The 11824-nt window shown below is 28.5% G+C and overlaps 1 protein-coding gene across 2 annotated transcripts in view; it reads right to left on the bottom strand.

Moving 5' to 3' along the window:
* LOC132743893 (mucin-2-like) overlaps nt 1–11497 on the bottom strand; it is a 71925-nt gene extending 60428 nt beyond the window's left edge. Inside the window, exon 1 of one of the 2 annotated variants that reach the window (XM_060732486.1) lies at nt 11235–11497. In XM_060732486.1, coding sequence (XP_060588469.1) covers nt 11235–11289 — 55 coding nt within the window. In that variant the 5' untranslated portion in view covers nt 11290–11497. Of the gene's footprint in view, nt 1–6694; nt 6837–11234 lie in introns of those variants that run through there. The other variant, XM_060732482.1, reaches the window with a different exon arrangement.
* Between the last annotated feature and the right edge of the window lie 327 nt (nt 11498–11824).

Raw genomic sequence — 11824 nt, forward strand, 5'->3', positions numbered from 1 at the left:
TGTAAAAAGATAAGTATAATGAAACAGAAAAGGCGTTCCATATTAAAATATGAAATTCAAAATACTGTCTCTTTTGTTATAGTGATGTTAACCGAAAGAAAGTTTGGGGTACATGATGTTATTCGGTTAAACTGAAGTCATGTATTATTTTCAACATGTCAAATACTCACTTTTTAATATTATTTGGTTGCAATTGTTCATGATCATCTCCTATATGTGAACCCTACATTTGCTTCATGTAAAAACAATTTATAATCTTTTTATGTCATTCATTTAGATGAATTTGGTGTCATTTAAACAAAAATTGAACGTGTGTGTCATGTTTTTGAAACTGATCTTGTACTTGCTAACATTCCGACACACCTATTTAAACAGAACTTCTCTTTAAATTTACAATTTAAGTAACGAATCACGGAAGCGGTTTTTTTTGTGAAAACCCGTATATTTTATACGTCATGAAAACAAGAACTTGATATTTAAAGGATGATTATAATTCAGTATTACACTGCACCCTTGAAAATCTAATGCAACTTTCTTGTTTTGTTTACTATTTTTATTTACATTTTTGATGGTCAATTTCTTTGAAGGGCACATAATTCTATTAAAATATTATAAGTTAGTCTAGTATTTGAAACGTTCGTTTAGTTTTCTTTAACAAACTTTAAAAAACAGGCTTGCTTTAATGCAAGTGTTAAACAGCTGCTCGTAATTTTAATCAAAACTAACTGTTAACTCGAATGTTATGTAAAGTACATTTGTTTGAAACCTAATCTAATGACATTACTGATGCACGAGTATCTCGTGTAAATCAACTGGTATGTGTATGCCAGGTTAGGTGATAAGCTATAGCGGAAGAAAACAGTGCATAACTAGCCTAAGAACCAATATGAGCTTAATTCTTGACAAACTAAAATAATCTTGTAAAAAGATTTCAATTTTTTTAAGTTTTATTTTTAGGGAAACGCTTGTTTTTGTTTATATTACAGTGTACATTTAGCGATGATATTATGTGAACTATTTTGACAATATTTATCTCTTATTTCAAATATTCGGTATGTTCTTAAATTTTTTAAAATAACTTCAGTTTGAAGAGAGTAAGATAGCATATCGTACGTATTACACTCGTTGACTGTACTTATCATAGGTTTGGTTTCATTTACATTCTTTCGAATTATTTTCATGGACATTATTTTTCTTTAACATTTAAAAGTTAGAAGTTTTAAAGATGACGTCCTTGCGAATTTAAATTACATTTATGAAATAAAATGTTTTGTCTGAACAAATACAACGTGTGTTTCCAAAAGGCCATTGAGTTGACATAGCTTTATTAATCTAAACGTTATAACTTTTGAAAAACATGGAAAACGCAAAAGCGTATTTTGCGTACATATATAAAAGAAATAGAAGCAACGTTTAAGGACACTTGACACGTTAACGAACTTATTAAAGAAAATTATTGTCAAACAACGTTCTTAAATAAAAAAGTGTATTAATAAAAAATTGTAAAAATAATGCCTAATACAGTGATAATACCCAAATTAGTCATCTTGAACTTGACAATATAACAAGATTACTGTTAACGTATTGTCAAACATTCCTTGTTCTGGTGTAAAATGACATCGTGTTGTAGTGAACACTTCATTTTATCTGGAAAAACCCTGACATACGAAATGTTTGCATCACGTTTCGAATGAAAGTAATTGATTTATTAGCCATATACAATGAGTATAAAAATAACAAAATGAATTATTAAGCAAAATAAAATGTAACAAAATACAAACAAAAACTAAAACAAGAGAAATTTAGTGGTATTTGCGCTACACGTGTTGAATATGAACAGCATTCATCTTAAAATTCACCTAACATGTTCCTTTATATTAGATATTTGAAAAGCCAAACAGTAATACATTATAGTGATCCTTTTTGTCAGTATTGATTGTTTTGATATTTCACAATAGCTAGTTTAAAAATGTCTATCGACGTTGATGATAAGACCATATATTATTTATTACTTTGGTAACATGGAAATTGAAAAACTCAATGCTGGGTTCAAATCCTTCGGAGTAAAACGTGACTAAAAAATAGTATATTTCATTTGTAAAAATATTTTCATTTACTGAGAATCTTGTTGAGTCAGGATACTGATCAATTATTTTAAATTTAGAATTTTGTTAATTTATGTGATAAATTTGCAGAAGCTTTCATAAATCCGCCTCATTCTCCTACTTTAATCGATTTGTAATTGCAGTGAAAAGAAGGTTTTTTCTTTTTGTCTAAATACTGAATAACGCATGCTTCTAATATAAACCTATATGTTTATGGAAATAATTTTGCATTGTGCAAAACAACACGACTAAAGAATAGTATTTAATCGATTAGATAGTTTGCTTATTTCATATAAATTTTACATGCTTGATTAAAAAAAATGTTATGACATTATATATAATGTAAATTAGAAATAAGTCCATCTGACGCTAAGTTGAAGAACGGTTATTAAACACACATTGTTTAGGTGAGGTGAGAGAAAACATGAGCTTTCAAAAATGCACTGCAACAATATACATAATCAAATTTATTGTTAATTCGCAAATATGACAGACATACAAACACATTGTCAGGTTTATAATATTTTTTCTTTTATAAAAATATTTATAAATAACACTTATATCTCTTTAACGATATTTACATGATAATTGGTGTAAAACAGAAAACGTCTCATGAATTTTGTTTCTTAATTAGTTTTAAACTCAGCTGCCTGTCTCATTAATGACTGAAAATGACATTTAAGTTGCAGTAAAAATCATATGACATACTGTAAACATTTCTTAATGCAAAGGTTTTGTTCCATTTCCACTAACATTATAATTTACTTTTTTACAAAGGTGCATTTCATGAGTAGCATTGGATCGACCAATGTTTTCATTAAACTGGTGTCATTTCAGTAAACACAAATACATGCGTGTCATATTTTGAAATTTATCCAGCAAAGATTAACATAAAATTCACCTGTCTAAACAATTTTAAATTTAATTTACTATAGGGAAACGGCTGTAACGATAGAGCATTCCTGATGACCATGTTTTCGACCCTACACATGTAACTTTTTCAAGAATAATATCCCTTTTTTGTTATGGGCGTCGTACTAATAAATTTGTACTTGTTCCATATATCTACAAGAAATTTTCTAATGTAAAACTTGAAATTTTTCATATGTTTATTAATAATGCTTATATTTGTTTCAACATTCCATGCATAACGTAATGTTTTATACTTAGAGTAATTAATTGCAATGTCTCATGTTATATAAAGTCTTCACCTAGATTTAAAGTTTTTAAACTTCACAATTAAGCTAAACTACACATTGTTTAACTAAACGAATACAATTCCTTTATAAAACACTTTTGTGTGTCACATAGGTATGTAAAATTTTTTCATTCGTTGGAATCACTGCAGAGGTAAAAACAATAATTTTCAATCAATACCTATAAATTAACTTTCAAAAATGTGCTTGATCAGCCTTTATAGTAATTACGTAACATTGCGATGATATCAATAGATTCGACCGCACTTTCACACTGTTGTAAATCAAAGAATCAATTAAGATAAAAGTGAATGCAGAGTTAAAAATGATTACAACAAAAAATATATACCCTTCGGAGATAGTTTGAGGTTGAAATAGATACAAGCAAATGGAGGGGGGAGATAACAATTGCAATTTAGACATTATAGCTATACATTCAATGTATATTGAATACCATGTAAATAATCAAAACACCACATGCTAATTGAAACTCAGTAACATTTTCAGTTAGGAGACCAATCTACTATTTTGCGTTAATTTGTTTTATTATTATGGATATAATGATGATTGTTATTATCATTATTATTATTATTATTATATAAAACATTAAATATAAACTTATCATTAGTATCATGATATAAAACATTTGAAATAAGATTGTGTTTGGTTTTATATCAGACTGGCATAATCTGGTTAACTGAGATAATCTAAATCTTAATCTAAAAGCTAATCTAAATTATTAATTTCGAATATACTCTGAATCTAAAAGCACGTTTAAATCAGGCTAAAGAACTAGTATTGTGTGTTGTACATTTTTCTCTGACAGCTATGTGATATTTCGTTTTTACGTAGAAAAAACTTGAAAAACTTGTAGGTAAATAAAAGTAGCTAACTACATTGTTATATTTATCTATGTATATTTACCTAAAAGAAACCATTATGTTTTAAGTTATCCAAAGATGATGATATAGGTGCTAAAGATTACAAGAATTAACAATTCATTTCTTTACTGCCGTGTAACTATTAAAGCTCGAGTGGCTAAAAGTTCTGTTTTCTTTCGAGACTGCATCCTTAAACTTACAAGTAATTGGTGTAATATGAGGAACATGGTTCGAAACCTGAGAAGACTTCAACCACAACCCCTAGTTTGGACGTCTGACATCTTAACATGCTAAAAAAGTAGAGAAGAGAAGAAAATAGTTAGAGTAGGTAAGGAAGAGTAGGAAAGGTATGGTAGGATAGGATATATGTGTAGGTGTAGGGGCAGATTAGAGAAGGGTAGGGTGGAGCTAACATTGAATTCAAATTAGATATCTTGCCAATTCATTTATTAGAACAGCTGACATCACAACTAGTTATAAACAAAATTGATATTATTTGTTGTTACAATCAGACAAACTTAACATTATAAGATGCTAATGTGGATGTTTTTCCTAATTTACTAACTTAATCTAAATTCTCATACCTTCAATTAATTGCGTTTGCATGAAATGCACAAAGACATAAGCAAAGACAATTAAGTTGTAAAATGAAATGTATGCTAATTTTAATGTAAATTTTGTGCTTTGTTTTATAAATGTCATCGCCTATATGTAAACATAGAAATCAAGTCAAATGAAACAAATACGTATGCAAAGAGAGGGCAATCAGACCAAACTGTTTCATAATTATTTTATTCGCTTGTAAACTATATCTCATATTGAAAAAAAAAATAGTGAAGATTCAACCAATTTATGTTAATTATGGTAATAGATTTGTTATGCAATTAAACTAAGTTATTTATTTTGATATCTTTTAACATGGATATTTTGCGATGTATATGTTTTCTGCAAATGTTCTATATATCTTTAAACTATACCATGTACGTAATGCTGATCTCTTGTTATTCACATTTTTCAAATCAGGTTTATCATTAGTTCAGCTGCTCTATCAATAGATGATATTATGCAATAAAGTGTGCTCAAATGCTAACATTAATTGACAAGAACTAAATATCATTTTAATACACGCACATGTTATTTACTAACCTTTAATTACCCTTTCTTGCATTGCTTTAAAAACATTTCCGTTGGGAGTTAACTATATCTGTTTCAGGCAAAGACTTAATAAATAACACATGATTACAATCGACATCATTGATTCCGGTGTCATGTTTGTCAACATTGCTACATGCGTGTCATGTTTTAAGATTGATTTTGCAAAGGTCATTGTTCTGCCTACCGATTTACATAACAAGAAGCATCTTTATAATTGATCGTGAAGGACGAAAGACAGCGTGCTATACCCTTAACAACAGTGATTACAAATTTTATTTATTTTTGGAATAAACCACCTTTTAATGTTACTAATTTATTTATGTGCTTACTTTCAATACTTTATCAGTTCTCTGTATTTTAAGTACTTTGATTATTGACAATGATCTCATAAGTCAATGTATGAATTAACCTTGATGTAAGGGCATTTAACAAGGCGCGGCCTAACATTTAAAGTAGTTGATACATCATTATATAAAACATCAAGTCAAACATCGAGAACGTTATCTAACATACATTTTCACTCACATTTAACAAACGTTTGATAAAGGTACATATGGTCTCACATTGCGACACCATTGTCTATTTACGTGTAATTTGATACCTGTTTGAAATTACAAAACAATTATGTACAGAAAAAGATACGAAAGCAAAATATCATAATCTTTCAAAGATGATTTCGAAAAAACAAAACAAACAAAAAAACAACAAAATTAATACAACAACAAAACAACAACAACAACAGTTCATTAAAGACATACCTATTAACATTGAGCCAAGCATTTTTTCTACCTCATTAAGGTAAGACGATAAGATATGGCCACTTGAAAAGTGCGGACGATTGTCGTTTTTGCTTAATGCTTCCTCTTGTTACAAAAAGTTTTTCTTTAAAATAAAAAAGAAGAAGAATAGTTTTGCCAAAACCAAACATGTAGGAATTAGACAGATAAGGAATCATTCAAATAGACTATTTCACTTTTGTATGTGCAACATGTTTGTCGTTAAATAATACATAACAAGTTGAAACTGTTGCTGTAATTACTCATTGATTGATTTCAGTCAAGATATGTCCATGAAAGTTAGATAACATATGACAAGTTTATCGCTAAGGATAGCTTGTATCTGGTTTTGATGTGTTGTTTTCTTCCATCTATAACATTGAATGATGTCAAACACTCAAATTCATAATCAAATTTAAATTTATGGAATTTAGATCCTCGTGATTAATTTTAATTGATCAAACTACATCACACAACAACAATTCCTCAACAAATAGGTCGCATTATTTAATCGTCGTCATGCAAATTTATTTATAGCATGACCGATGATTAAATTATAATGAGCACAAATTTAAATTTACCTTTATGATACGTTAATCCAAACAGCATAATCATCGTAAAATGTTTAACTCCCATTTTGAACATTTTTCTATCCATAATCGAAAAGAAACCGATATCAACGACGTTCCGTTAATTATGATAAAGCTTCCGTTTTCTTTCTTTAAAATAGTCTCACATAGGTAGGGTTGTGAAATTAAACAGTTATTTCATGTACAATGTACAGGAAATAAAAAGAACCAAAAACATTTTTATTAACCTAACTTTTTTTTGGAAAAAAGTTGCTTCACTATGCACGGTTATTTTTAAACATTCCTTCGACAGAGTCAAGTTAACGTATGATAATTTTTGCTGAACTCAAACTATCTGAATTATTCAATTAAACTCCACGACGTTTAAACTATCTAAAACTTCTTCACTCTACAAAGTAGAGACCTACTTGCTTTATACACACTGAAACTTTCCATCTGTTTGACAGGTTTCTTGTTTAAAGGTCGTGATCATTTACATTTTTATTGTTTATTCCTTTAAAAAAAGTTAATTTATAAAGAAATATACATGATTGAGTGAAACATGTAAAATGTGAAAAGAATATACAAGCATATTGTATGCTGAATATTGCAAATAAAATATTGAATGAATTGTAATAGTTTTAACAATGCATGGTTGCATGTAATCAAAATGTATGTTACTATTTGTAGAAATACAGTGGCGATTGAAATGCATAACGTTCAATAAGATGTTACAAATCAAAACATGTTAATGACACATTTATTGATGTATCATCATCATCACAATACCTTTAATGAAAACTTGTCACGCAACCGAGTACATCATACGTTTTAGATTGGTATAAAATTTAATACACTTTAAAGCTTTATTTTAACATGATTTAAACGAGTTTTAATATATTGTTCAACAATTGGAATGACTTTTTTTTAAAGTCGAATACTTTGTGGAAATATTGCATTGTACTAACGAGCCCTGCTTGACCATTGGCGGTACTGGGGACATCTTCCTTATTGTGTACGTGCCGTAAAGTTTTAAGTTTAACAACAAATTAATGATACGCTACTTCAAACAGGATGTTTATATATAAATAATTATATAGTACAATGTAATTTACCTCTCCAATGCACCTATTGAAACCTATCACAGGACATTTAAAGGCACATTTTTTGTCTGCATTTAACATCTATCTTTAAACCGATATCTTAACATATCAAGTAAACAATTAAAAAATATATATTACATGACATAAAAACAATTGCATTCCTTTTTTTCTTGTTTACACGTAATAAAACCTTTTGTTTAACTTATAAAAAAAACAAAAACAAAAAACAACTGCACAAACCAAAACCACCCCACAACAACAGAAAAAACAACAAACAAGCAAACAGCAATCCCTCCCCTGAAAGAAAAACAATTATTTCGTTCGATTTGTATGCATTACATCATAATATTTATACGCCCGCTTGTCAAAATAACAATAAAAGATGCTAAATGATGATCAATGAAAAGTATAATTTCAATACCAAATAGGCGCAATAGGAAACAAATTTAGGATTAAAAGTCCATGCCCAGACAAAAAGTAGTAAATCAATTCAATATTCATTTCAATTCGTATTGTTGTTTTTGAGAAAGTAATTAAATAACATGATTTTGATAGCGTTCAATTCGATCTAGATTTCACACTGTTAGAAAGCATTGAATCAAATCAGTGAATCAAGATCAAAGTCAATGCAGGGTTAAAACATTTTATGGAAACGTTACATGTGCCGTTTGGAAAATTTGCTGGTTATATTGACACATGCAAATAAACGATGTAATTTACACTGTTAGTCTTTGCGAAATATGATACATTTAAAAGAAATGAGACTGTTTGAAGATACAAAGAAATGTAATGTATATTATTTAAAATAAATATCCTCTTTTCAAATCACTGTTCATATTTCAACAATTACGTAATGAAAAATATTTATGAAAAGAAATACCTATGCATTTGTTATCGAAAGGTTAACTCATTAACAGCTAAAATTATGGAGCTTTGACAATAAGACGATTTAAACGTACCTTGTCATTTATTAATAATAAACGCTGTCATACATCACGTATCAAAACATCTAGCTTACACTTATTTATATATCATTAAGAATATGTCATACTTTATAAATAAAATATTCACTGCCAAAGTTTTATTTTTTAAGATCTAAAGACGGTGTGTTTTTGTATAGGAAATTTGTTCATCTTGATTTATGGAAAAGTCACTTCTTTATTATTTACGAATCTGTGCTAGCTGTTCTTGCGCAAACTCAAGCCATTCAAACATTGATTGTTTGGAAATTAATATGGTAGTTTTATGTGATTGTAATTTTAATATGTAGATTGTTTTCTATATGTGCATTATAATGCAAATTTATGAGGAGAAAACAAACAAAAGCAAAAATCAAAAACAAAAGGGTTATGAAGACCTTAAGTTACTATTAAATGTCCATTGCTAACTAATGTCAATATTGTTTTAAGCAAAAACAAGTTACATTCAAGGTCATCCATGGCAAAATATTTATTCAACATTCTTAAGTGAACATTCAGACCAACATTTAAGACTGAATTCATCATTGTTATTATTGACATTACAAACTGGGTGTCCAAATTTGATCAAAGGACATGATTTTAATTGATTTTGCACATGTCTATTAGACAACGATACTCGTACGCGCGCTCGACTGTGAGTGATTCCAAATACTCTTTGCTTTAGCTTTGTTCCACCATGTTTGCTAAATTTGAATTAAAACTAGATATTTGTAGTTTAATATTAGCAAAACTGTCTTCATTACAAACAATTATGAAAACTAGTAACATTATTTGTAAACGATCAAATACATTATACGTTTAGATGCTAATGTGGATGCTTTTCTTAATTTGCAATGTTAATTTAAATTCTTTTAATAAAAAAAATATTTACTGTATGCCTGAATGCACAAACACATTAGCAAAGACAATAAATGAAAAGTATGCTAATTTCATGTAAATGTTGTGCTTTGTTCTATATATATATCATCGCTAAATAGGTAAACATACAAGTTAAGTCAAACGAATCAAATATACGTAAACACAGAGGACAAGAGACCTATCTTTATGCCGTGAAAAGAGTGTGCAGCCGGCGCATCTGTAAACATCCTTCAAGAATCCATTAATTTACTTGAATATATTCTTAGTCTATCTTATATTGGAATAATACTAATTAAGATTCAACAAATTGTTATCTATTACGATAATAAATTCATTATGCCATTTACTTGAAGATGCAACGATATTTAAAGTTATTGTATCTGATATAAGTTCCATATATCTTTAATTAATACTTAGCAAGTGATGCTGATCAATTGTCATAACTTTTTTTCTTAAATCAGTAAATCATTACAAGAGATGAGCAATACAATAGAGTGCAGCCAAATGCTAACATTTATTTACAAAAACTAAATATTATTTAATGTTCGCATGTTATTTACTAACCTTTAATTAATTTTTCTTGCATTGCTTTAAAATCATTTCCGTTGGGAGTACACTATATTTGTTTCAGACTAGGACGTTATGAATAACTCATGATTACATTCGACATCATTGATTCCGGTGTCATTTTTGTCAACATTGTACATGCGTGTCATGTTTTGAAATTGATTTTGCAAAAAGTCATTGCTATGAATATCGATTTATTTAACAAGAAGTATCGTTATAATTGGTCGAAATGGAGGTAACACATAGTGTATGCTCCTAACAACAATTCTTCCTTATTTGGACAAACATTTTTGAGATAAAATATCACTTTCTTGTGTTGTTGTTTAATTTATAAAAAAAGTCGAAAATCATCTTTTATCGACACAATAAGTAGTTTGATTATTGCCAGTGATAAAGTTAATTAATGTATCAATTAAACTTGCCGTAAGAGAATTTATAAAGACGTTGTCTTACACAGTTTAAAGTAATTGATATATTATCAAATAGAACATAAAGTCGAACATCCAAGAAAGTTATCTTTCACATAGAAAAAAAAAACAATCTTTTTTTATTCACATAAGAACTCACGTTACAACCTTAGTTTGCTTTCATACAATTTGAAACATGTGTTTGATATGTACATAAGTGCAATATGAGACGAACATATACAGGAAAAAATCATTTCACTTGTGTATGCGCAACATGTTTCACGTAAAAACCATGTCAAGTTAAGACTCTTGCTATAATACCTAATTATTTAATTTCAGTTAAGATGCGACCATTAAAGTAACATAATACGGAAAGAAACAAAGACACAACCGTATCCAGTTTAGTTGTAAAGTTTTCATCTTCTTTCTATAACATTAAATAATGCCAAGCACTCAAATTCATAATCATATTTAAATTGATGGAATTTATATGCTCGTGATTAATTTTAATTGATCAAACTACATCACACTACAACAATCCCAGCACGAATAGGTCGCAGAATTTAACCATCGTCATGCCAATTAAAATATATAATGATTAATTGAATTATAATGAACGCAAATTATAAAATTTTACCTTTATGATACGTTAATCCAAACAGCATAATCATCGTAAAATGTTTAACTCCCATTTTGAACAATTTTCTATCCAAATTCGAAGTGAAAACGACACTCAGTTAATTTTGATAAACCTTCCGTTTTCTTTTTAAAATAGCAACACACTGGTAGGGCTGTGAAGTTAAACAATGTTTCATCTAAAATGTACAGGAAATAAAAAAGATCATTCTTTTGTTATTTTAACATTCTTTTGAAAAAAGTTCTTTAACTATGCACAATTCTTTTTAAACATTATTCCTTCCGCGGAGTTTAACGTATGATAATTTTTGCACAGCGCGAACTATCTAAATTATATCCCATTCAATTAAACTTCACGACGTTTAAACTTTCTTCAACTTCTTCAGGCCTACTTGTTTTATACACACTGAAACTTTTCATCTCTTTGACAAGTTTCTTGTTTAAAGGTCGTGATCATTTACATTTTATTGTTTATTCCTTAAAATATGTTAATTTACAAAATAAATTTACATGATTGTGATAAACATTTAAAATCTGAAGAGAATATTCCAGCATATTGTAGCCTGATTGTTGCAAATGAAATATTGAATA

Source organism: Ruditapes philippinarum, unplaced genomic scaffold (assembly GCF_026571515.1).
Source record: "Ruditapes philippinarum isolate M1 unplaced genomic scaffold, ASM2657151v2 ctg53_1_1_1_1, whole genome shotgun sequence".
NCBI lineage: Eukaryota > Metazoa > Mollusca > Bivalvia > Venerida > Veneridae > Ruditapes > Ruditapes philippinarum.